The 27348-nt window shown below is 45.1% G+C and overlaps 2 protein-coding genes across 3 annotated transcripts; both read left to right on the plus strand.

Annotated features, from left to right (window-relative positions):
* The first annotated feature begins 2112 nt into the window (after positions 1 to 2112).
* MRNIP (MRN complex interacting protein) lies at positions 2113 to 7559 on the plus strand. Its single transcript, XM_061559652.1, has 6 exons — positions 2113 to 2270; positions 4440 to 4499; positions 4679 to 4761; positions 5282 to 5410; positions 5818 to 5916; positions 6583 to 7559. The coding sequence occupies exons 1-6, from the start codon at positions 2214 to 2216 to the stop codon at positions 7124 to 7126; spliced, it is 972 nt and encodes a 323-aa protein (XP_061415636.1). The 5' UTR covers positions 2113 to 2213; the 3' UTR covers positions 7127 to 7559.
* Positions 7560 to 9631: 2072 nt separating this feature from the next.
* On the plus strand, positions 9632 to 27259 carry LOC133347784 (spartin-like). 2 transcript variants are annotated; one of them, XM_061560391.1, is made up of 11 exons: positions 9633 to 9835; positions 17193 to 17322; positions 18370 to 18561; positions 19877 to 19954; positions 20495 to 20797; positions 22027 to 22275; positions 22583 to 22748; positions 23587 to 23817; positions 24157 to 24318; positions 24799 to 24889; positions 25732 to 27259. In XM_061560391.1, the coding sequence occupies exons 2-11, from the start codon at positions 17212 to 17214 to the stop codon at positions 25913 to 25915; spliced, it is 1767 nt and encodes a 588-aa protein (XP_061416375.1). In that variant the 5' UTR covers positions 9633 to 9835; positions 17193 to 17211; the 3' UTR covers positions 25916 to 27259. The 2 variants fall into 2 exon arrangements, with proteins under 2 accessions (XP_061416376.1, XP_061416375.1); XM_061560392.1 differs by lacking the exon at positions 19877 to 19954 and having other exon boundaries at positions 9632 to 9835.
* The last annotated feature ends 89 nt before the right edge of the window (positions 27260 to 27348 follow it).

The raw sequence follows: 27348 nt of genomic DNA on the forward strand, positions 1-27348 counted from the left end.
GATTGCTTGTGTTGCAGTCGAAACGTCGTGAGAATTTGTATTGTTTTATATTTGTATCATTGTATTATTTCCCTTCTACGTGATGACTTTACCGAAAGAACCAAGAATATGAATCCCTGCTGCAGTCACGAAAGAAGCTTTCAATCAAAATGCAATCACCACATTGCTATAAAACCTAACATTCACTCACAAGTCAATCGATTTAACGGATTTGTTTTGTCATTGGGGTGCTTGCAAAAGAGGCTGTCTTTAAATAACAAACTGAACACATTCGCGAGCCGCTTGGCACCGATGAATCGATCGGTCGATTATGCGGCGATCGATCCGTGGCTGTCAACAAACAACCCCATCTGCGCATGCGCGTCGGGAAATTCCCAGCCTCCTCCCCCCCCGTCACGTGACGTTCGTCACCGTCACGCGCCCGCTGGTTACGTCACACAGCCCGCGCGCGCGCCCCCCCCCCCCGTGTTTCACCACGTGACGGTTGCTCACCGGGTGACGTCAGCCCCGTGCCATCACGTGGGTGACACGTGGTGGTGGTGGCGAAATTATTGTCATCACCCTAGAAGTGTCGAAATATTCTAGAATTGTCTTAGGGGCCGTCCATAAATGACGTCACGCGATTTTGGACGATTTTTTATCTCCCCCCCCCCTCGTCACACGGCGTCACAAAAAGTCAGACTCCATCTCAACTATGACGTCACAAAGCTCTGCCCCCCCCCCCCCAAATAAAACTTGCTTCAAATCGCTTTAAACTATTGTCATTGTAGTGCGTATTTAATGTGGCGCTGCACTCTGATGTTGTAGGAGAAAACGCTTATTAAAACGTATATTTAATTAAGTGGAACGTGTTGTCTATATTTATTTAAAGTTGAGCAGTTTGATGTGACGTTAAATTTCTCACACGACCCTCCCCTCGTCACACATCGTCACAAATGTCTGACCCCCCCCCCCCCCCCCGGTGAGTGACGTCATTTATGGAAGGCCCCTTATCACTCATGCTACAAGTGTCTAAATACTCTAGAAGTGTCTTATCACTCACTCCAGAATTGTCTAAATACTCGAGAAATATCTAATCACTCTACAAATGCCTTGTCACTCTAGAAGTGTCTTATCACTCATGTTTGAAGTGTCTAAATACGACGCTTAGCAATAAAAAAAAAACTTCATCAATAAGTGCTCTTAAAATTAAAATAATGTGACGTTTCAAGCAATAGCCTTTCTTCATAGAGCATAGGCCACAGAGGGGATAATAAAAGTTGAAGTCTGCACTCTACACTATGGGGCCTTGATTAGAATTATATATTTTTATGTTTTCTGATGACCAGTTGTTTTTAATTGGTATATAGTTAGCAAATCGGTGCTCTTGGGAAACAGAAAACCTTTCAATAATCAAAAAGTACTCAAGTTAATAAGTAAAATACCATATAAATGTTCAGTGAAATAACAAATGTTTTTACATTTAACTGCCACTTAAAATCAAAGTGCCATGCGTCACATTTCAATTCAAACATTCGAAGAACATCTCAGGATTAAAAAAATAAGTATTTAAACATCCCATCGGTCATAGGGAGGGCATTTGGCTCAAACACAGGTAAACTCTGGACCGGTTTCGATATTCAGAATCAGCTTTGTTTGAACCAATGAGGCTCAACTTTCAGATGTTTAGAGTCAAGGACTATCTCTCTCTCTCATTCATGGGTTCCTTGGTCGACGAAGAAATATATATATAATACACTACGCAAAATAATCATCGCATCGGTTTACAACCGGTGCGTTTTACCGCGGTCATGATGACGTCAAAATTATATTCTTGGTTCTTTCGGTAAAGTCACGTAGAAGGGAAATAATGAAAAAATAAAATATTAAACAATAAAATAGTGATAATTTTATTGATTTATATTTTTATTTAATTATATTATAAGAACCAAAAATATTAATCCCTGCAGTCACGAAAGAAGCTTTAAATCAAGACGTCAAAATTCTACAGCTGGACTACTTCCACTCAACAACTGACGCGTGACGTCATTGTCCTTCGGGCGGAATGACGTCATTGCTCGCTCGCGTTTCGTGACGTCATCGCGCGGCCCTTTAACAAAAAGGCGGGAAAGTTTCGTCGTGCAAGGCGTTAACGACGTCGTGCAGGGCGTCGTTGTCGGCGTTACAATCACACGACGTCGCTTGTTGTCGCGCTTTGATGCCTTGATACCAGCATGGTCGACTTTCAAGTGTTACGCTGCTACGCGTGCGGGACTTTCCAGGTTCATCAGGCGAGTTATGCGCGCGTCTGCTTGCGAATTAACCACTTTTAATGTGTGCGGTATGAATATGGCCCGTTGCCCGAAACATCGCCTGGCATTGATTTTGTGTTAAGGCTGCAGTGGTATCGATGCATTCGTTGAGTTTTGGTTACTGGTCATTGTCCTTGTGCACTACTGCCAACGTAGCAGTATCGCCAAAGTACTTGTTTGCATGCCGTATTGTCGCATATGTCGTTGAAAGGCTTGCATGGGCCACCACGTCTGGCTACGATAAAAAAAACCCTCCTCTCCATGGTTGATAGGTTAATTCGACGATGATGATGATGCTGATAGCGATGGCTCAACTTGTGTGTATCGGGAACGAGCTCCATTGAGCTGCCATACGGCTCGCCCCCCATGTGATGGCTTTTTCAATAACTTTGTCTCGCTGTCATCCAGTCGGGTTTTTAAATCCTTTATTAAATGCTTTATATTAAGTTCGCTTGCTTGCGTGCTTGCTTGCTTGCTTACGACCGTGCAAACCTTTCGGTCGTTTTTTAACCCACTTCCCGTGATCCAATCGAGCTGACATTTTGCACACAGACTCGTTGTGCGTGACAATTAATGTTCGTGAAATTTTTTTCTCCCAAAATTGTACACTGCTTAGGGACAAAAATGTAATATTTAATTACCAATTGCTTAATGGTGGCAGACAATCATCTGACCCATAGGTGACAGCCATCTCAAGCCAGAGGACGAGAGGACTCTAGCCGCCACGCATATAAAGGATTTATAGTGAAAAACTTTGTTTTTACGGGTTAATTTTTTACGGGTTATACTTATTAAATCCTTTATATTAAGTTTGCTTGCTTGCTTACGACCGTGCAAACCTTTCGGTCGTTTTTTAACCCACTTCCCGTGATCCAATCGAGCTGACATTTTGCACACAGACTCGTTGTGCGTGACAATTAATGTTCGTGAAATTTTTTTCTCCCAAAATTGTACACTGCTTAGGGACAAAAATGTAATATTTAATTACCAATTGCTTAATGGTGGCAGACAATCATCTGACCCATAGGTGACAGCCATCTCAAGCCAGAGGACGAGAGGACTCTAGCCGCCACGCATATAAAGGATTTATAGTGAAAAACTTTGTTTTTACGGGTTAATTTTTTACGGGTTATACTTATTAAATCCTTTATATTAAGTTTGCTTGCTTGCTTACGACCGTGCAAATCTTTCGGTCGTTTTTTAACCCACTTCCCGTGATCCAATCGAGCTGACATTTTGCACACAGACTCGTTGTGCGTGACAATTAATGTTCGTGAAATTTTTTTCTCCAAAATGTTACACTTTTTAGGACAAAAATATATTTAATTACCAATTGCTTAATGGTGCAATGCAATCATCTGACCCATAGGTGGCAGCCATCTCAAGCCAGAGGACGAGAGGACTCTAGCCGCCACGCATATAAAGGATTTATAGTGAAAAACTTTGTTTTTACGGGTTATACTTGTTTTAATGACTGGCAAATAAATAGCTTAGTCACAATTTGGCGATACAGCGTTCGTTGGCAGTGGTGCACAAATAGCACAGCGCATAGGACATATATAGGCTATACCTAATAAATTAACTTGAACTTGAATGTGCTATGTAGCACATACAGCCCTATAGGATGGTCTATAGGACTTTGTGCTAACGCACGTCTGGAATAGGGCATGGTGGAGGTAGCGAGGGTTAGTGGATCACACAATTGTTGTGAGACTCCATTCCCGTGGGCGTCGAGGTGCCATATGCTGGCTGGTCCGGAAGAGGCAGTACAGCAAGTGTACTAATCACCATGTGTTTCCATGTGTACGGGGATACAGTGTTTCTCCCTCACGCACGTGGGTTTTCTCCGAGTGCTCTGGTCTACTCCCACTTGTATAAATACGCATTTACTTAATACATACTAGCATTAAAACCCAATGCAAGACCCTACTTACCTACTGAAAAGAGTCATATGACTCAAATGTGGCTTTCCCAGATAAATAATTTAATTAATAATGAAGGCCAATTGCCGGAAGCGTCATCTCTTATATATTTACTTTTAAGGCAGTATTATTGTTATGTCACTATGGCTCCCTTGCAGTAGAGTCCATTATTTGAATTGTACAAGCTCATCATTCCCAACATGTCTGTCTGTTTTCATATCTGCAGGTGAAAAATAGTTCAAAGTTTACCTGCAAAATGTGTGGAGAGAAGCAATCCGTTAAAAAGGTTAGCTGTGCACCTCTCATCTATTTCCTGTACACCTGTGATAGTGTAACAGTACAGTATACAATACCTGTGCATTTGTGTGTTGATATGCATATGTACAGAAATTGTGCATCGACTTGTATACCTATGCATGCCAGTGTGTGTGAATGTATTTTGTGTATCTGTGTGTATGTGTGCAGGTCTATGCTGTGTCAAGTGGAAAAGACTGTCGCATGCTTGTGCAGCAGCTCAACCGCTCACAAGGAGAGAAACTTGACCAGAGGTCGCTCATACTTGTGTAATAACACTTACGGAACATGCACACGCTTTCGCTCTATGGCAATGCGTACACCCTTAAAGTACCAACACACGCTTGTGCACACACAGTCACAATAATACACATTCATATATTTTTTTCATTAAAAACAGCATTAATTGCTCTGCTTATGCACATACAATGTATTGTTTATTCTTATTCATAGAATTATGCATTTTTGTAAAATAATAAGTTAAGGAATTGATAAAATGTGTCTTGATCTTGAGTGGGATGTTTGCTTTAAATAAGCCATTTGCTAGTTTGCTATTATTTTTTGTACGTTTTACAAACAAAAATATGACACTTATTTAGGCAAAAAAGCACACTAGTGTTTTTAACGCTTTTCACACTTGAATATTACTGTTATGTGGTGCAAAAAATACACATACATTGTATGATGCCACACTCTTGTGGACCTAAGGTCAGTGTTTCTCAGGGTATCCATATTGTCAAAATGACTAATGATGGTCAACGCCTTGTATCATAGGGCTGCTGGCACGAGTGACGATGGTTGCTCTAAAGATGATGACGGTGATGACTGTGGAGGCAATGTTGCTGATCGCGAGCCGGATGTCTGTGGAGATGTAGATGCGGAGAAATCAACTTTATCATCGGCGTAAGAACTGCTCAAAGCTGTGGAACACTGTCCCATACTGTATTTGGTGTCTTGAGATTCTTCTCCAAGAGGCCAGGATCGGGATTTTGATGTTCAAGAATTAATACCAACTTGCATAATGTTTGTCCATGAAATCGGTCTTCTGGAGACCACATTGACTTGTTACTGGCTTCGTTATCGGTGTCAGCGCATCTCTTGAGACATGGCTCCAGGAAAATGGGGTTTGGATTCAATTTTTTTAGGTTCTGTCTTTACAAGTCAAGATTGGCACATTAACAGAAATAACTAGCCCATTTGTATAACAGCATTTATTGATTAAAATGTGAAAAAGGGTTGTGCTGTAATGTTGGTTATGAGCTCGAGGAAGTGTACCACTGATAAGTGACACAGTAGCATGTGGGTTACAGGCGGTGGGCCAGGTTTGTGGAGTCAACTGCACGATGTGAAGATGCTGACAATGACGAGGAGGCTGAGTCGGTCACTCTCAACCAGAGTGAGTGGATGGGGTGAGTGACTGGAGAGGAATATTTGCACTAAAAGCAGACTTATAAATTATCATTCCAAATGCATTGATTATTGCATTCACTTATCCGCTGCTCATTTCATTTGTACTGCAGCATTACATTATGGGCACCAAAAGTTAATTCTGTACTGTACTTCTATGCCCCCACGACTATGCTCCCCGCCATCATTCTGCACTGACCAGTGTGGTGAAGTATGATCAAATAACCCCCACAAGCTGCACAGCTTGAGGACACCTTTCTTCCAGCAGTGGATTTACATTTAAGTAAATGTTTATGTCACATGGAGAAATTGCCGTGTTGTCACTGAGCATTGCAGAAGTCAGGGTTAATTCCTTTGACTCTGGTATCTCAAACAAATTATGGTCATACACAGTAGGGTTTGATAGTCTTATTCTGGTCACCATTTATTTTCCATGATTTTTTTGTAAAAATGATATTAAAAAATAGCTATCCCTTTTTCGCAATGATTGCTTATACATTTTTCATCATTTTGATACTGATAAAAAAGGTCCCTTAGATGTAAGAGTTTGGTTTAAAAGTTGTCTGATGGTCTATCGAAGACATTGCTTTGACACAGTGATAACAAGTGTTCAGAATTGTGTGTTAAGCCTTCGAGTCTCATTCTTGCTTGGATTGTGTTGTTCACAGATGTCGACGCCAAGGTAGGGGCTTGACGCGGGTACGAAGAAGACAGGGTCCCAAAGAAGATGAAGAAACATTGCCTCACATCGCAAAGAGAAATCGAACTCTCGCTGCCTGGACACCATATGCAAATGACACTATTTGCCCACAAGGCAAAACCAATCTACCTTTCCTTCAAGCCACAGTAGACCCTCTCTGCTCTCACGGAAAAAGTGACATGACCTGCTCTCAGGACCAAGGCAATTCTGTACACATTCAGGATAAAATTGAATATATTTGCAATCAAGAAAACACCAGTGCTGTCTTTCCTCAAGGCAAAACTGACATTGTTTCCTCTCAGAGCAAAATTGATTTTAATCAGGACAAAACATACCCTCTTGCCTCCCAAGGTAAAAGCAACTTTTGCCCTCAGAGCAAAACTGACAAAATGTTTTCTCACCAAAAAGTGGTCTCTATGTGCTCCCAGGAAAATACTAGCTCAGTCTTTCTTCAAAATAGCAAGCATGTCACATTATTTCAAACAGATGATGATTTTGATGAAGACTTTTAATGACAACAGGAGGTAGCCAGGATGCTCGGGCTGATAATGGCTGAAACAGAGTGGATATTAAGTTGTTAGAGCCCTAAAACTGAGACTATCTCAGGGACTTCATGCATTGCCATTTTATGCATGCGAAGCCAGCATTGCTGATTATTGTAATGGATGGCCATTCCTTAACATCCTGTGTCCTTTTCTTAGCATATGTATTTCATGAGGTTCATAATGATAACACCCATCGATGAAGGAAACATTTTATTTTAAAATTTATTTTTTTCGAGATGTGTGATAAATGTTGATTGATAACGTGTTATTTGTCTTCAATTCAATCAGGTGATTTCTCTTGCAGATGAATGTCATTGTAACTTGAGAATATATATACATAACTAAAGTTATACTGGTAGGAACCTCCTGGTTACACCAGCCCACAGGGGATTATTGTGGCCGTCCGTCGTGTAGGGAGGGGCTGGGTGGGGAGGGGAGGGTGGGAGGGGTGGGGAGGGGCTGGTCACCCCGTGGTGCCCTTCTAAAACTCAACGTTTAACCTACTCACGCCGGCTTGTGCCCGCCCTCAGTCGGGCATATTTGCGGAATACACCACGCCGCCATTGACCCTGGCCATTGACCGAGCAACCCAACGTTCCTACCAGCTCCCTCCGCAGAGAATGTGTTAATTGCTACACATTAATTTAACATTAAATGCGGTACTCCAATGGACTTGATATAAACCAGTGTATACTGTTACATCGGATTCATATATCTGCACACTCTACAGTACCCTTGTCTTTTGCAGGTCGTCTTCAGTCTCAATTCCTCTCAGAACCTGCTGTGCATGCACCTTTTGTACCCGTGGGGGCTCTGTCCCTTCTCCCTTATTTGGACCACAAAGAAGGTTCTTAAATTCAAGACATGTTGCTGCCAGGCTGTATGTCCCTCTTGTCAAGTCCTGCACACCTAGTTTACTGATCCCGTTTGGACCCATGTACTGTTACCAATCTGCCCAGCCTCTTATGCCACTAGTGCTATACCCAGATACTCTTAACATCCCCTAACCTAACCTGCCACTGTTGATAGGGAAATATATGCATCCATATTTAATTGGAAAAAACAATTGCAACATCGCCTCCCCAAATGACAAACGTGCAGGCTGGTGCTGTCACCTTATGCCAGAGAGGGATAGCTGTGAGCAAGGAGTCCACGTGACGAAAAGAGAATTACAATTGGACACTGGAGTAATTGTAAGATGCTTTTAGATTATGGGTGCACTTCAGTGCTCAATGCAAATCCTTAAATCCTTCATTCTTAGTTAATGTGGGTTGGCGAAGACAACCATCTGACATCATGCACTACTGACACTCGAGTAAATCCCAATTACTTTGGCGTTAGCCAAGGACACAGCCACACTGTGTGCGTTAATAAAAGCACATGGTTTGAGCAGGACGTGTCGCTTGAAGAACTTCTAGCCAGTGGTCGAGTGTAATGCCAATACGCATGGAAAAAGCCTCGAAATTCAGATCCAAACTACTCTGCTGGGATTACACACAATCATGGCCTCTTAATGACTGACTTAACACGCCAGGTGCTGTCACTTTGTACCCACGGGGAAAAGATAGCACGAGGAGACGTAAGAACGCTCTTGAGACGTTCCAGCTTAAAGGAGAGCGATATATCGAACACGATCGATGTCACGACAATTTTATCATAATTGGTTTTTACCCTTTTATCTGGCAACAAAACTGACACATTTTTTTACAAGGAGTCATGTTTGGTCCAATACCATGTGAGACTAGGCTCTAAGGAAAGCTGTCTCGGGTGTGGACCAATCAACTTCAAGGACAGTGCATACATTATCAGAGTTGTTTTTTGTTTACATTATGACTGCAGGTATTGTGGTCAATGCAAACATGACTCCTTGTAGAAAAGGTGTCAAGTTTTGTTGCCAGATAAAAGGGTAAAAAAACAATAATATTTTATTGGCAAATTAGGTATTAATGGTGACAATTTTATTCTTTCATGTTGCCAATATGTTAATGAGCTAAATGCCAATCCTCGAGGTCTGATAAACATGATGAGAGAGTTGGTGTAGTTTTGATATTTATCCATTGAAGGAGGACATGCTACAGTGGTTCAGAATACTGTATTTAAACTGGAGGAATCCGATGAGTTATAAATATATATTTTCCACATTAGCTGTATGCGCCATCGTTTTGGATTGCACAGTGGCTTTAAATGATATCCACGTATCTCATTGGGTCACATGCATCTCTATGAGTCTCTTGGGGTCTCTGGGGTGTCCAATGTCGCCCATAGATTGAGTTGCACGGCCCCAAAACGCACGTGTGTGGGTGGCTTTGTCGTTCATTTTCAGCAACGGAGCGCGGTGGGTGGGGGGGGGTCGTCACGCGGGTCTGACGCATGACGTCATCGCGCGGGTCTGACACATGACGTCATCGCGCGGGTCTGACACATGACGTCATCGCGCGGGTCTGACTCGTGACGTCATCGCGCGCTATCCCTTTAAACTTCGTTGACGAGCGCCCGGTGGGTTGGCGATGGTGGTGGCGGTGGTGGTGGAGGCCGCCGATTCGTTTGTCCTTCTTGTCGAGTTGTAATTTATAAACATTTTCCGACCGTAATCGCGTTCCGTCGAAGGCGACCGAGGCTCGCTGCATGCGAGGGGAAGTTCGTGGAAGCGACAGAGAAAACAAAATCGTCGCCGAGGTGAGGGCCGCCCGCGAGGTGGTGACGGTGGAAAGTTCGCAGTGTCCGCACCGTGTCAACCCTACACCTGTTCTAACCCCGTGTCAACCCTACACATGTTCTAACCCCGTGTCAACACGACCCTGTTCTAACCCCGTGTCAACCCTACACTGTTCTAACCCCGTGTCAACCCTACACATGTTCTAACCCCGTGTCAACACGACCCTGTTCTAACCCCGTGTCAACCCTACACTGTTCTAACCCCGTGTCAACCCTACACCTGTTCTAACCCCGTGTCAACACGACCCTGTTCTAGCCCCGTGTCAACCCTACACCTGTTCTAACCCCGTGTCAACACAACCCTGTTCTAGCCCCGTGTCAACCCTACACCTGTTCTAACCCCGTGTCAACCCTACACTTGTTCTAACCCCGTGTCAACCCTACACATGTTCTAACCCCGTGTCAACCCTACACATGTTCTAACCCCGTGTCAACACTACACCTGTTCTAACCCCGTGTCAACCCTACACCTGTTCTAACCCCGTGTCAACACGACCCTGTTCTAACCCCGTGTCAACCCTACACCTGTTCTAACCCCGTGTCAACCCTACACCTGGTCTAACCCCGTGTCAACCCTACACTGTTCTAACCCCGTGTCAACCCTACACATGTTCTAACCCCGTGTCAACCCTACACCTGGTCTAACCCCGTGTCAACCCTACACATGTTCTAACCCCGTGTCAACCCTACACATGTTCTAACCCCGTGTCAACCCTACACCTGTTCTAACCCCGTGTCAACCCTACACTGTTCTAACCCCGTGTCAACCCTACACTGTTCTAACCCCGTGTCAACCCTACACATGTTCTAACCCCGTGTCAACCCTACACCTGTTCTAACCCCGTGTCAACCCTACACATGTTCTAACCCCGTGTCAACCCTACACCTGTTCTAACCCCGTGTCAACTCTACACTGTTCTAACCCCGTGTCAACCCTACACATGTTCTAACCCCGTGTCAACCCTACACCTGTTCTAACCCCGTGTCAACCCTACACCTGTTCTAACCCCGTGTCAACCCTACACCTGTTCTAACCCCGTGTCAACCCTACACCTGTTCTAACCCCGTGTCAACACTACACATGTTCTAACCCCGTGTCAACCCTACACTTGTTCTAACCCCGTGTCAACCCTACACTTGTTCTAACCCCGTGTCAACCCTACACCTGTTCTAACCCCGTGTCAACCCTACACATGTTCTAACCCCGTGTCAACCCTACACATGTTCTAACCCCGTGTCAACCCTACACATGTTCTAACCCCGTGTCAACCCTACACATGTTCTAACCCCGTGTCAACCCTACACATGTTCTAACCCCGTGTCAACACTACACATGTTCTAACCCCGTGTCAACCCTACACCTGTTCTAACCCCGTGTCAACCCTACACATGTTCTAACCCCGTGTCAACCCTACACCTGTTCTAACCCCGTGTCAACCCTACACATGTTCTAACCCCGTGTCAACCCTACACTTGTTCTAACCCCGTGTCAACACTACACCTGTTCTAGCCCCGTGTCAACTCTACACCTGTTCTAACCCCGTGTCAACCCTACACATGTTCTAACCCCGTGTCAACCCTACACATGTTCTTACCCCGTGTCAACCCTACACCTGTTCTAGCCCCGTGTCAACCCTACACCTGTTCTAACCCCGTGTCAACACTACACCTGTTCTAACCCCGTGTCAACCCTACACTGTTCTAACCCCGTGTCAACCCTACACATGTTCTAACCCCGTGTCAACCCTACACATGTTCAAACCCCGTGTCAACCCTACACATGTTCTAACCCCGTGTCAACCCTGCACCTGTTCTAACCCCGTGTCAACCCTACACCTGTTCTAACCCCGTATCAACCCTACACCTGTTCTAGCCCCGTGTCAACCCTACACCTGTTCTAACCCCGTGTCAACCCTACACATGTTCTAACCCCGTGTCAACCCTACACATGTTCTAACCCCGTGTCAACCCTACACATGTTCTAACCCCGTGTCAACCCTACACATGTTCTAACCCCGTGTCAACCCTACACATGTTCTAACCCCGTGTCAACCCTACACCTGTTCTAACCCCGTGTCAACCCTACACATGTTCTAACCCCGTGTCAACACGACCCTGTTCTAACCCCGTGTCAACCCTACACCTGTTCCAACCCCGTGTCAACACGACCCTGTTCTAACCCCGTGTCAACACGACCCTGTTCTAACCCCGTGTCAACTCTACACCTGTTCTAACCCCGTGTCAACACGACCCTGTTCTAACCCCGTGTCAACACGACCCTGTTCTAACCCCGTGTCAACCCTACACATGTTCTAACCCCGTGTCAACACGACCCTGTTCTAACCCCGTGTCAACACGACCCTGTTCTAACCCCGTGTCAACCCTACACCTGTTCTAACCCCGTGTCAACACGACCCTGTTCTAACCCCGTGTCAACACGACCCTGTTCTAACCCCGTGTCAACCCTACACCTGTTCTAACCCCGTGTCAACACGACCCTGTTCTAACCCCGTGTCAACACGACCCTGTTCTAACCCCGTGTCAACCCTACACATGTTCTAACCCCGTGTCAACCCTACACTGTTCTAACCCCGTGTCAACCCTACACCTGCTCTAACCCCGTGTTAGTGTACAAGGGACATTGTATTTTCAAGTCCGTGTGACGTGTAGCCGATTCAATACGGGCACACTTTTGTTTTTTGTTCATTTGTTTGTGTGTATCGCTTGTGATGGGGCTTTGTAGGATCAACGTTGAGGTTTATAAGGGACGGGGGTGACTATAAAGGTCTGAATTTGTTTGTAATAGGGTCGGCACTGATGAGGGGTTGACGGGCATGTGGCGCCATCAGGGTTTGTGCTGGCGCGTCTACAAATCTGTGTACACGTGCGTGTGTGTAGTGTGTGTATAGTGTGTGTATATGTGTCATGTGTGTGTGTATATGTGTCGTGTGTGTACACTCGTGTGTGTGTGTGTGTACATTCTCGTGTGTACACTCGTGTGTATATGTGTAGTGTGTACACACTCGTGTGTGTGTGTATATATGTGTAGTGTGTACACACTCGTGTGTGTGTATATATGTGTAGTGTATACTCGTGTGTGTGTGTGTACACTCGTGTGTGTACGTATAGTGTGTATATATGTGTAGTGTATGTACAATCTTGTATGTACACTCGTGTGTGTACGTACGTTAAACATCTTTCCCATCGTACGTAGCCAACCGTGCACGTCGGAGGTGCGTGTGTACACTCGTGTGTGTGTGTGTGTACAATCTGCGTGTACAGTCGTGATTGTATATGAAGTGCGTGTCCAATCTCTTGTATCGTGTGTATAATCACGTGAACAGTTCTGTGTATGGGTAGTGCGTGCTTACAATTCCGTGTGTGTGTGTGATCAGTGTGTTTGTGACCCGTGCGATTGTTTTGTAATGTGTACAAGTGTCACTACACACACACTCTGCGTGTGGTATAGCAATGATGATAGTGTGTAGAGTACTATGACTGTACGTGTGTGTCCACTTGTTTGCACGTGTGATTGTGTGAGAGTTTCATTACCACGCAGTACTGTGCTTGTTCTGTATATGATGTGTGGTTGTGTATGGGTATGAGTGTGTAATAGTATATGAATATGCGTAGCTATGAGTGTATATATATATCCACTGAACTGGTCCTCCCCTAGGTCGACTCGGCCTAAAATGAGTACCTGGTACGGTGTGTGAACATCGCCACTGGGGAGACAAAGGCGCTCGGGCGTGTTCCTGGCCACCCACCCTCTCGTGTACCGTTCCGGCCTTCATAGGTGCTCGCTAACAGCACTTGCCCCTACGGTGTGGCAAGGCTACACGGGGGATCTTTGTCTTTCTGTGTATTCGGGTTTCAATTCCCTGCCACGGCCAACATCACTGGCCAAGAGGGTTGCCACCTGTCCCGGATGGCGCGGGACTTGCCCTCTGTTCGAGTGGAAGAAATTATTTTGTCCCTAAATCTGGCACCGTTATTTATTTATTTAAACCGAGGTCTGGCACCCGGTATTCTGTTGTATCGCCTGGCATTGTGTTGAACTATTATTTATGTCCGTTCACTGCACAGTTTTGACAATAGAGCCAGTGCTGACCGAGGAATATTGCGAGTTTGGGTTTCTACTGCACTGCAGAAGGTGGTAACCGAGTGGAGAATGACATCTGAGTCGGTTCATGATCTCCCTCTATCTGTGTGTCAGCATCAGTGAGCACTGGGGAGACAAAGGCGGCCGGGCGTGGTTTTAGACATGTGTGTTACCCACCTCTCGTTTGGGTCTTAATAGGTGCTCACGAACAGCACTTACCACAACATTGTAAATGTCTATTCAGGTTGATCATTGTACTGTATCAAACCTGGCAACCCTTTATCAGTGCCCCTACTTTATTACAAGCCAATTCAGGCCTTATCGGTCCACCCCGTGCCACTATAAATCTCAACATTCATACGACAAAGTTCCATCACAAGGGGAGAAACACAAACAAATAGACACAAACTTGTTTTGCTCGCATTTAAGGACCTAAAAGCTCAATTTCCCTGTACAGGAATACGTGTAAACAGTGTGTGTTGATGTGTATGCTGTGTATATGAACGGATTGGCTGTGTACACGTGTGTCAAGTGTACATGTACGAATGAATGCGTTGTCAGTATTGCACGTACATGTGTACACATACACACGCGAGTGAGTATGCGTCAGTTTAAATGTATATACTGGTAGTTTGTATACAATATGTCCATGTGCCCATTTGTTTCTGCTTATCTTTTTTAATGGTACAGTACACAACAACACGGTACTGTGCTTTGTAGAGTTGGGTACAGTACATACGTGTGTACATAACGCCATTGTGTGTTCGTGTGTAATGAGTGTTTGTGTAAAAAAATTAATGTTTTTCGTGTTTGACCCACACGTAATAACCACCACTATCGCTACCCCCGACGGCCTGATCCCTGTCCTCCTCGTGTGGTATGAGCAGAAGTAATTGGGTAAAGAGTCAACTCTTGCGTCATCCAGCCAGCCCCTTTCCAACCTGACCCCAAGCGTCATCTGATTCCAGTTAACGCTCCTGTCACACTAACACACGTACATTCGTACACGCACAAACACGTACACATTGCCTCTAATTGTAAACACATTGTCAGGGTGATTAAGTGATGTTAGCATGAAAATATGAATGCCAAAACGATACAATAAGCAGTTTTGGGTATGGGCCAGTACTACAATAGATTGCCCCAGAATAGTTTATTGTTTCCATGCCACAGCAGGTTCAGAATAACTCCTCTTTTCCTTGGCTCATATTATATACGCAAATGGACAGTCCTCGATTTACAAGCGGGTTACGTTCCTCAGTTCCGCCGTAAGTCGATTTCTTCATAGGGGCTGTCCATAAATTATAATAACAAAAATATACATTTGCATGTAATACTGCAATACGTATTGTATATACTCTTTGGTTTTTTCGGTAAAGTCACGTAGAAAGAGAATTTAATTAAATAAAAATATAATACGACGTTTCGATTACAACACAAGCAACCATCATCAGGTACAAATGAATGAGAAAACAAACATAGTAAATTTGGAAATATAATGCAATACAACACAGAGTCGGCCAACACCACAGTCAACACCCCACCTAGTTGATTACGTTCTTACGAAGATTGCTAAACTTGAGAGAGAAAGACAAAACATAGACACGGAGACACAAGCAGAGAGAGAGACGCACACATAGGCACACAGAAATACGTCTGTGTCGAGGCCTTAAATAGAGATAGTGGGGGGCAGAGGGGGAGTTGTGTGGAATTACTGCCCATAGCGGTCGGAAGAGAGAATGGACCCATAAACAAGCACGGTAGTAAGCACATTTAGTAAAATTAAGAAGTGTAATGCAGTGCAACACAGAGAGTCGATTAGCACATAGTTAACGCATAGCCTGGTTGATTACGTTCTTCCAAAGATTGCTAAATTAGAAATTAAGTGTGAAACAAACCAGCGCTGTATATAGTAAATAAAACATAAAATAACATGGGCAAACATAATTCAGTTTTATTTTCACTTTGATTCCTGATGCTGGCTTGCTTGTAGGAAGCGGCGTAATGAGTCCCCACAATGGCACACAAAGGAGCACGCACGCGGGCGCACACACGTACACTCACTTTCACACGCACATGTGCATGCACGCACACACTCCCAACGGGATGCTGGGACGCGTTACATCTCGCGGAGCATCGCTCTGCCGAGAAAAAATAATTCCACGCTTCATAAATACGACCACACGTTCGCAAGTCGGATGGTTAAAAAAATAACATCTTATTATAAAAAAAATAACATCTTATTATAAAAAAAATTACATCTTATTATAAAAAATAACATCTTATTATAAAAAAATAACATCTTATAAAAAAAATAACATCTTATTATAAAAAAAATAACATCTTATTATAAAAAAAATTACATCTTATGGCGGTAAAAAATGAAATTAAAATTAATAAAAATAAAACAATAAAAGTCACGACGCTTAATTTCATTTTTTACCTACGTGACTTTACCGAAAGAACTAAGAGTATGAATCCTTGCAGTCACGAAAGCTTCAAATCTAGAATCTTATGGCGGCTCTTTCGTGAGTGTGGATGTTCGTAAGTCAGACGTTTGTATTTCGGGGACGGCGTGTATTACATTCCGTAGGAGTTTATGGGTTCACAAATACTATTATCCTCTGCCATATCCTTACTATTTGAAATTTTCCAGAGCATTTTTCATTTTGCTTTTCCAAACAGTTTCCGATCAACTGCCAATTTTTCAAAGATACGACAATTACTTACAGTTATGGAAGGGATAGCTGAGAGTAATTGAATAACAAAACAAAAATGCAAATTCCCGGAAAATGCACATGAAGAGAGAATGAACAAACGTTGCACACAAGTAACACAAGAGATAGACACAAAGACACACACAGATATTAAGACTTTCACAAATACACGGAGACACATGAAGAGACACCCAGATGGAGAGGTTGGATGTCCATTTTCCCCCTTAAGGATGGTAATAGCTGTAATTATGTGGTTTCCATCACCTCCATAATCTGTCACTACCTCTCAAGTTTACAGCACTAAATGGCTGTCCGAATCTTCGAGTAAAAGCTGCAGTAAGCTTTCTCATCCTCTGCCGTGGATTGCGGTAGACGGTGAGGATAGGCCTGCCACTTACTCTCATGAGCCGGAACACCTCCTTTGTCAGCCAGGGAATCTGGGGAGATATGTAATTGTGGACGTGTGTATTTTGTCTTGTCACGTACGTATCATGTGAAGGGCGTCTGCATTCATAACAATGGCAGCCCCAAAAAAGACAAAGATCAGCAAGGAAGAGGAAGAGTTGGGAGCTGCGGGTAATGGAGAGACTGCCGCCCAGTTAATCTCCGCTGCGCTCGGTGCTGATGAGGTGAGTGGAGACAGAGGGGTGAGGCACTTGGGCCACACACCAGTTAACAAACCACAGAGACACTCATGCCAGTTAATAATGAGTGAATCAATCACTTCAACACATTCCTGCAGAGGGAGCTAGTAGGAACGTTGGGTTGTTCGGTCAATGGCCAGGGTCAACGGCGGCGTGGTGTATTCCACAAATATGCCCGACTGTGAGGGCGGGCACAAGCCGGCGTGAGTAGGTTAAATGTTGAGTTTTATAAGGGCACCACGGGGTGACCAGTCCCTCCCCACCCCCCAACCAGCCCCTCCCCACCCAGCCCCACCCTCCCCTCCCCACCCAGCCCCTCCCTGCACGATAGACGGACACAATAATCTCCTGTGGGCTGGTGTAACCAGGAGGTTCCTACCAGTATTATTCTCGGTTGAAGTTAATTAACAACACCTGTAATCATCTCGCATCAATCCTGCAGCGGAGTATAGAGATTAGGGTGACATTTTAATCCGTAAACAACGAAGCATAGTGACCCATTATATGTAGAACGATTATATTATGTGATACAGAACCCATATTTCATCCAATACAGAATCCATGTCTCAACATCTTATTAGGTTACCACAAGTACATTTCATTCCGTGTTTACCAAGTACTTTAAATCAAAGCATTCATACATATCTTATGAAAACATGCTTTTTTTTTATTCGTTCATTATTCGCTGGTAACAACAACTGATTTCAGAATTATACAGACACCAACACGAGGGCTTGAACCCCGGCACATAAATGTGCAAGTGTAGGGTATTGTGGTTACGGCTGTGGCCAGATGATGTGGCAGCAACTGTGGTTTTGTCTTGTATGTGGTTAAAGGTAAGCAATGTCTCATGTACAGATGCAGGTGGATGATGTGAACTGTGGTTGTAGGTGGGTAATCTCCCTTATTGTTGTGAGCAGGTGATGTTGATGGTTGTAGGTGGTTGTATGTGAGTGATGTAAATTGTGTGATTGTAGATGGGTGATGTGATAAGTGTGGTTGTAGTAGGTTATATCTCATGTGTGGTTGTAGGTGGGTGATCTCGCACGAGCCTTCGTTCTGTATCGCGATGCACTGAAGCGCGTGGACGAGGAGCTGCTGGAGTCAGCTTCTCAGTGTGGGGAAGAGCGCCACCAGTTGGAGCTTGTGGCGATGCAGGAGATGGTGGCTGCGCGTCTTGCAGTATTGGGAGCTGATGGGGCCACTGGAATGACACCGAGCAGCGTAGGTTCCCCCACTGACCACACCTCACCTGACAGTGACCTCTCAAGGTCATCGATGACCCCACTGAGATCACATTTCTCACCACATGCTCCTCGTTGGCCTTGGCAATTCCCTCACGAGCGAGGGTCGACTCCACTTAGGCCGTTGCTACTTCGCGGGCCTGTGTTATGGGATCGTCTCACTCTTATAAATGGTCTGCAACATTTGTTGAACTTGTAGTGGCGGTGTATTTGTATCAGCTGATGCAGCATTCGGAGTATATGCTTAGGTTTTTTCGGTAAAGTCACGTAGGTAAAACTTTAAAATTAATAAAAGTTAAATAAAATAAAAATCACGACGTTTCGGAGGCAACACAAGCTTCCGTCTTCAGGTGGAACCGTCACAGCCACGACAGCTGTATCAAGTAAATTAGAGATTGCAGGAGCTACGACTCCGTTTATATAATGGTTGGAGAGGGGGGAAGGGCCAAGTATAGCACACTTTTTATTCATATGGTAAGGTGAGGCTTAAGAGGGTGAGCCTTTGTTATGGAGAGGTACAGTTTGTGACTCAACCTGTGACAAGGAAGCTTGTGTTGCCTCCGAAACGTCGTGATTTTTATTTTTATTATATTTTACTTTTATTAATTTTAATGTTTTACCTACGTGACTTTACCGACAAAACCTAAGAATATGAATCCTTGCAGTCACGAAAGCTTCAAATCTAAAAGCATTCGGAGTATTCTTGCTTTTCAGTTTTTCTCCACCACTTTGATCGAGAGTCCTGTGTGCCCCCCCTTCCCCACCTCCGGGTCTGTTTTGGCAGAAATACAGACAGTCCTCGGCTTACGAACAGATTCCATTTCTGAGTTCCGTTCATAAGTCGAACGGTTTGTAAGTCGGAACACAATAATGTACTGTATTTAAATGCCAATAGGTCAGTGTTAAGAAATGTGTTAGGGGAGCAGACCCGGGGCTCGGGGTTCGTGTGCGGATTCTTGGGCCCGGGCTGCGTCGCTGCTCGCCGTCATCCCTCTCCGTCGTCCGTCCCCGTGGAAGATCTCCTGCGGGGGTTCCATCGCTATCCTCGCCAGCCAGCGGCGTAGCCGAGTGAGGGCTGTGTGTCGCCAGTAGACCGTTAATATCTATGTATTGTACTCAGAGTGAAAAGAATAAGGTTGGCCTGTGTTGTGCCCAGTGTGAGAAATAAAATAAGAAGTACCCTCTACACAACATGTCGCGGAAGTCGCTCCATACACTTGTAAGCTTCAACATATGAATGGTAACACTTAGTCTATGAAATCTGAGTTCGAACCTTCACCCCTGTGTGAGTACAGGAGGTCATGGATAAGCCCCCTGCCTACACAGCTGACATCCCTCCTGGACACTCGAGTTTGGAAGGACAAGGAGCTGGGGTCAGAATCATAAAGCACCATGCCAGAAAACAGTGCACCCCACTGTGACACACAACATACCACAGCACACTATACCACACAACATTGCATGTGTTGTATCACACCACAAAATACTGCATTACTCATCACATACAGCATCACACCATGACACTGCACTACACATACCACACACAGCAATGCATGTGTCGATATTATTATCACACTACACGATACCGCACACATCTCAGCATGCACCACTGAACACAAATACACTGCTCAGTATGTACCATTGCAAGAAGCGGTGATTGTCGATGGGTGAGACTGCTGATGGAATGGCAGCCCAAAAAGACAAAACACCTCAGAGGATGACTGTCATGCGGACGGAGTGATGGCACAATCTTGTGTGCAAAAATGTAATGGATCGTGTCTTTGTAGGACCATGAGGGTTGGCAACAATGTGGGTAGACCTTCATTTGGCAGTGAATACTTAATGGCAGCTGATGATGGTCCATTACATTCTTCTTGACTGTGTTGATGGTGATCATGTCCCAACCTCTCCAGGTATCTGCCCACTGCTGCAAGCCATCGCTGAAGTTCGACGTTGATGGCCCCTGTAATGGCACCAGCGATGTGGTTGATGCAGCTGCTGACGACGACGACGACGATATATCTGAGGATGACGGAGGGGACGCGGACGACCTGGAAGTCCTCATGGAACTGCACGACGGAGCGCGGCTCTTTTTTGTGGCGAGCGACAGCTCTGTGTCCTCCCTGCCGCACCACGGCCCATTGCAACCCAGCTGTGGTCTGCGTATCCTGACCTCCTCCGAGCGGGACCCCGCACAACCCGCCGCATACTTGCAGGTGAGCCCAACCCCTGACGACTCCCTCGCTCTTTCCCTGAATCTGAAGCCTGGCCTAATAACAACCAGAAAGGAAAACACAGCAACGGGGAAGTGCTCGTTATTTTGTATACACAGGCCTACATTATGTGCCCTGTGTAGAGCTGCACTTTCTGATTATTTAAGCAATTGATTCATGTTCTAGATTACCTGTTTGATTACTTGACTAATCGTATAACAAGGATATACTTGGGAGAAAACATTTTGCTTGTTATCCTGTGTGTTGCTGGATGAGATCTGATGGGCAGGGATTGGTGATGTCATCACCATCATCAGGGAGGTCACACTGGGCGTGACTTGAGGGGTTTCCTGATTTGAAGAGATATGATGTCAGAGCAGCTACCATTTATCAAAGGGGCCCTAGTAATCGACCCCAAAAAAATCTGTCGATTCCAGTATTTTGGCAATTTACTTAATTCACCTAATTGTGCCAGATCTAATATTGTGCCAGCTGACAAGAACTCAAACTATATGATATCCCTTTTCTAAAGAGGATAACCTCATTGAGTCTAAAAACCCTTTGACCATTTCTATTTTAATCTTTGTGGGAGGGAACAAGAGTTCCTGTAGAAAACCCATAAGTGCGAAGGGATAACGCTCAAAGCTTCACACCGAAAGATTCAAGAATGCATTGCTATGCTGTTGTCTCCTGGCCACCTTGCACTGCTTAGAAAAGTGTAATCTCTTGAGTGAAAAATACACCCAGTTCTGAGCCCCTGCCTATAACCATCAGTGACCACAAACCCACAACTCCGCCATCCTTTCCTTTCCAAGCTCTAATCTCTACCCACCACGACAAATGCGGTAATTAAAAAAGGCAATGCACGGCCAACAATATCACATTTTAGTTTAGTCCTTTCTAACATGTGATGTAATAATAGAATGATTGTTCTTTATTAATGTGTTTATGAAGAAGGCCCGTTACCAAAATGTCACCTGTTATGTTTCCTTATTGGTGAATGTGAGTTTATTTGTTCATTGCTGTTTAAAATAGGAGTTAAACAATCGACAGGCTGGTCTCTCATGGGATCGCTGGACAAGAGCCCCACAATCTGAACTGTCCTTATTCTCTTTACCTTAAAAAGAGACTTCTAATCCACACACACTCTTACCTTTCACCTTCAAGCTGTAATCGTTCCACCTATGTGCCGCGCGTTCACGCACGCTGTACTCGTGTGCACTGTGCTGCAGGTATGCACGTGGGTTTATCCACTCGTCCCGGGCGTCTCTCCAGTTCTGTGCTGCGCTGGAGGAGTCTACATCTTCCCCATGGAAGCAAATGCCCCGTCCCCTGCTGCCTCCTTGCCCACTCTGGCCGCTGTGCCCCTGGTGCCCCCCGGCACCGTGTACGCGGGGCTGGTTCTGTCAGCCGATCTCGCGGATCACTACAAGGACCTCCTGCACGACCTCCTCCTGCAGTTATCCCTGTTCAAGGATGAGGTGAGTGTGTGTGCGTGCGAGTGCACTTTCTTGTCTGTGCTCCTGTGCTGGGTCAAGCAGCTTGTTTGGCTCCATTGTGTCTATCCTATGACCATTTCCTTTCAAGCTCTTGCCACTCCACTTGGAATCTAGCCTGGCATGGGCACCGTGACGCGTGTACAAATGTTTCTGCATATTTTTGCACGTGATTAAGCATGTCTATATAACACCGCAATAGGCATGTGGATAGTAACCGTGAGTGCATTATACATGTGAACGCAGGTGTCCGCACAAACCCATAACCACACTCGTGTGTTTTTGCCACCAGCGCTGGCGTGAGCCTCCATGTGACCTGACGCAGCTCAGTAACACAGTGCCTGTCCGCCCACCATCTTCGCGGCCACCAGGCTATCCAGGGGACCCTGCAAAGGGCTACAAAGCTTCTCCAGTCGTGCCGGAGTGGAGCGAGAAAATTGCAAATGGCATTAACACCGGTGAGGTCAGAGGGGGGGAGGGGGTCCCTATTTTCTTTCAGAGGGCTTTATATTGGCCATGCTGGTGTCCAAAAGCAGTATCTGAGAACTTGTCCATCTCACACTGCCCCATAATCATCAGCCATCATGATCAATCCACCCCCAAGCAGTCGCCATCTGCATGTGAGCCAATTTCAGCCCTCCATCTCTCGTGGACGTCCACGGGGGCATTCACTCCATTGACTGCCACTTCACTTCCTAGTCTCGATAACCGGCCGTAATCGCTTCCATTAATGTGTTCTCCCAATGCATACTTGTTTAAGCAGTAAAAATGTCTTTAATCTGCATGTTTTTATAATCCGCGTATTCTTCTTCCTCAGTTTAATTTCAAATATGCACCTCTCTTTGCGTGCTTTCAGCTTTTGTTTCATTGTCATTGTCTGTGGTTATAATCCATGTGACAGTAAATAATGTGTTCTGATTAAAAAAAAAAATTTTGGGCACATTGGTACGCTACTTGTCATTATTAGGTTAAGCTTTCTAAAAGCACTGCAACCCACTTTCATCATTTTGACTGCCTTCAACACCTGATCTAGCTACATATATTGTTATTTTCCAGTTGTGCCCTCCAACAGATATCTAGAATTGTTTAGCAAATTAGTTTTTCGTATAACTTATTTTACAAAAAAAATTTCAGTCCAACTTTCCAGCTGCCTTTGTTATTAATGAGATGAGCATCGCCTATTCTCATTTTAGAACACGCTTTTAAGTTTATTCAACAAGTAATTTTGAGGGCTTGGCCCCAACGCCCGGGGGTTGGCATCTATCTTACTTGCTCACAAACTGTGTCACCTGACAGGTGCTGGCTGGGTGAGCTGGGGACTGGAGAGTGGGGCGAGCCTGGCAGGACGTGCTGTGGCCTGGGGAGGTGCCGAGGTCCGGTCCCGATTGCAGGCAGCTGATGCGGCAGGCCGGGAGGGTGAGGCCGGGGGACCACCAGTGGCTACCGCCGTGGACCCACGAGTCCAAGAAGCCATGCGTGTATCGCGCAGTGTGGCCGGAGGGGCGCTAACTGTCAGCAGATTTATGGGTACGTTTTAAGAATATCAACTTTTTTAAGAAGCAGTGTCTGCAATATCCCGTTATCAATGGCAATATATTCAAACACAAATTATATGAAGAGTCACTTGAACACATTTTATCCGATCACAGCATTCACAGTATTCGCTTTTAGCCGTCTAGAATAATTGCACTTACTGATTTTCTGTTAGTGCATCATCTGTTTTCTTAGTATCTCATGTCCACGACTCCATGTAGCAGCACCACCCAATCGATCCAATGAAATGTAATGTTTCCTGCGAATGGATTCTGCTTATTAATCCACGTTTGTCCTTATGTGCCCTGTGCGTGCTCTCCATGTGTTTCGCAGTGGACGGCGTGTCCTGGGCGGCCGGGCGTCTGGGCCGTGGCCTCGCCCCCCACGTGCGGGCCTGTGGGGAGCGCATTTTGCCAGAGTCGCTGACGCGGGCCCAGCCTGGAGAGGGCTCCACACTGGACGGGGCCCTCGTGGTGGCCGCCAGTGGCGTGCAAGGTACCCACCTACACACATTTGCTTGCATACGCACACTTAGGAATGCATACGCATCCACACGCACGACTCCATACACAAAGCCGAAGAGCCAAAGAACATCCACCTACACTAACTGCCCCACCCCAACCATCCATTCAACACTTCCATCTATTTCCTCGATCTAACCAACAACATTCACCCAACCTCACCCACACGACTTATTTGCCACTCGCATCACTTTACACAAGCCAAAAACTCGCCAATCTCATTCACACTCCCATTCCGCCTACGACACCATCCACCCAATGCTAACCTAAAACCATACGTATGCCCAGCCATGGCTGAATAGTAGTTGTAGATGTAATTTTATGTTTGTAATAATTATTCTTAATGTTGTGGCTGTGGTTGTAATGTTTGTGACGTTTTAGTTACATTTTGAAGGTGCTGTGGTCATGGTTTAAGTTGTGGGTCATGATTGCACTGGTGGTGTTTGGCCCACAGGCTTTGCCACGGTGTGGCAGGGGATGGAGTCGGCCGCTCACACGATTGCCAGCAGTGTCTCAAACGCAACTGTGCAGACAGTGCAGCACAGGTAGGGTTTGCGCACAGGCATGCAGACACGTAGCGCATTGCACTATTTACTACGCCACCACTCCCTCTTGTAACTGAAGGCATTCCACAGACATGAGTGCACACAATATGCATGCAGACACTGGTGTATGCAAACATGCATGCACAAGGTACATGCATGTACCTTGTGCACACACAAGTGCAAATAGATTTATAATTGATTGAAAGGACGTTTCTGATAATATACCAATGTTGGGTTCCTGCCAGATTAGTTTTCCTTGGTAGCCGTATGGATTGCAAGTTCCCATCTAGTGATTGTATTCTAGTTATTCAATTATTCCACCTGCACTTATCACATTGCCAGTGGAAAACTACCCGTGCGGTGAGGGTCCCATGCTGGCTTGGATGTGCCAGTGGAAAACGGGTGAAGATAGTGTGCGTAATGTGCCGATTTCTGTGCGTTGTCCTACTTAGGATGCGTATGGTCCATATGTAGCACTGGGTGCATTGTATATTGTGTCGTGCCTCGTCTTACATTGTGCTTGCACCCACTGTGTTAATGTGTCAATGTGTCATGGGATTCTTCATTTAAAATGTGCATCATGCTTCAGTAACAGTACAAAAAAACTCCCGATTCACTTGCTAGCAAATCTTCCCATTTTCCCAATATTTTGTAAAATGTTTGGTCCTGATATCTCTACAGATATTAGGGCCAATCTACCAAAGCCATGCATTATGCCCATTTGCTCACAAAATTAATCCAGCCAATTGTGTTACTGAACATGTAAAAAAGAGCTTCATAGCTCATCGGATTTCTCCCGGATGAAGATTCTGATAAAGATGTGAATGTACTTGACATACCAGGTATGGTGCAGAAGCAGGTGAGACCACCGAGTCGGCTCTCCAAGCTGCCCTGAGCGCCGGCGTCTGTGTCTACAACCTCAGCCATCTGGGTGTCAAGGGCCTCGTGAAACGCACGGCCAAAGAGACGGGACGCGCTGTCCTGCATGACTACACGCGCCCTCCCAAACCCCGCCGCAAACGCTAGCACGAGCTTTTCCATCCTACAGGTGGACCCCTGTCCTTGAGATTGCCTCCGATACCTTCCCTGGCACCCAGTGCCCACTGTCCTAGGTCTCTTGTTCCTCCATCAGAACCTTAAACTCTGTCCCTCTTACTTAAAGCCTCTATTCTTCTTTAAACTCCATCCCTTGCCAAGGACCCCTTAACTCTCACTAAACTCCATATTCCTACATTTGGACATGTCAATTGTTACAAGCACGATTTCCATGGAAGGTGTTCTGGAAGGATTGAAGTGTTCCGCTTCTGAAAAGAGTTAAACTTTGCACATGTCGGCTTGTGTCTTTTGCATACTGTTAAGTTAGTTAGATTATGCATTAGTTATTTTGTGCACAAGCTAAAAAATACAAAGAATGAAAATACATTTATTTATCATTTGAATTGATTCTGATGGTGTTGATGAGGTTTTGGGTGGCTTCATAACATTGGTAGAGTTATGTATAGAAACAGATGTGAAATAAAGTTTAAAGATATGAGGCTGGGATTAGGGGTAATGGGGTTTCTTCACCAGTCTTTGGGATTTTTGCAATTTTTCGCACAATGACCAAAGTTCGTGCTCAATGGAGCAAAGTGGTGGACACTCAAACGGATCAATGAGGATCACAGAATCTTGGGGTACTGATGGGATTACCTAATAAGCTACTGCAGGAAACCAAATGACGTTTTCTTGCATGAAACGGGAACACCAACGTCAGCATCTGCCTAATTCTGCTTGGTTGGCGATCAAGGTTCAGTGCTCAAGTACCTCATGGGTGAAGGACCAGTGGTTGGCCACAAGATCTTGGCTGCATCAGATCGACCGTTGCCAAGAGGGGCCCTTGGGGAATGGCGTGGAAGGATTGATGCTGCAATTGGTTGTCTTTGCATGTGTCCACACTTGTTTGGGAGTTAAGCAATCTGGGAATTGGGGCGGTCTGGTCTCAAGGTGCGTGTGTGAGTGATGTTTGGTAGCGGCATTTTGGATCGTTTGGAAGTGAGGAAATTATTGATCAGTGAATAAGGATTTCAGCAGTTGTGAAAGATGGAGCATCGGTGGAAGTAATAGTTTCAGAATTGACAAGTGTAAGGGGACATTAATTCTGAATCGGGTGGTTCTGGGTGCTCTTTTTGAAGCTGGATGTCAGTTGATCACGTGACCACTTGGTAACATTGCCTGACATAACCACATGGCACATGAACAGTCCTGCCATCTTAATCTGTGGAGAACCCATAGACGATAACAGGCATATAATGATGCATCAAATCGCTCATTAAAATGTTCACACGTCATGTATCGGAAATGTAAACAAAATAAATATTCATGCTGATAAGCGCACCGAATTGTGTACATTAATTACGTTTTGTGTAAATTACATGCAAATTATACTCTAGGCCAATGGATAAAATGAAATCGTGCAAATA

The sequence above is a fragment of the Lethenteron reissneri genome, chromosome 26, assembly GCF_015708825.2.
Source record: "Lethenteron reissneri isolate LAM-NWPU_2019-01 chromosome 26, ASM1570882v1, whole genome shotgun sequence".
NCBI lineage: Eukaryota > Metazoa > Chordata > Hyperoartia > Petromyzontiformes > Petromyzontidae > Lethenteron > Lethenteron reissneri.

Excerpts from the sequence above, each read along its gene's own strand:
- LOC133347784 (XM_061560391.1), top strand. The coding sequence starts at position 17,212 with ATGGCAGCCCCAAAAAAGACAAAGATCAGCAAGGAAGAGGAAGAGTTG. Across the intron at positions 17,323-18,369 it reads CTGCGCTCGGTGCTGATGAG|GTGGGTGATCTCGCACGAGC; the intron begins GTGAGTGGAGAC and ends GTGTGGTTGTAG. Across the intron at positions 23,818-24,156 it reads AACTGTCAGCAGATTTATGG|TGGACGGCGTGTCCTGGGCG; the intron begins GTACGTTTTAAG and ends TGTGTTTCGCAG.
- MRNIP (XM_061559652.1), top strand. The coding sequence starts at position 2,214 with ATGGTCGACTTTCAAGTGTTACGCTGCTACGCGTGCGGGACTTTCCAG. Across the intron at positions 2,271-4,439 it reads GGACTTTCCAGGTTCATCAG|GTGAAAAATAGTTCAAAGTT; the intron begins GCGAGTTATGCG and ends TCATATCTGCAG. Across the intron at positions 5,917-6,582 it reads AACCAGAGTGAGTGGATGGG|ATGTCGACGCCAAGGTAGGG; the intron begins GTGAGTGACTGG and ends TGTTGTTCACAG.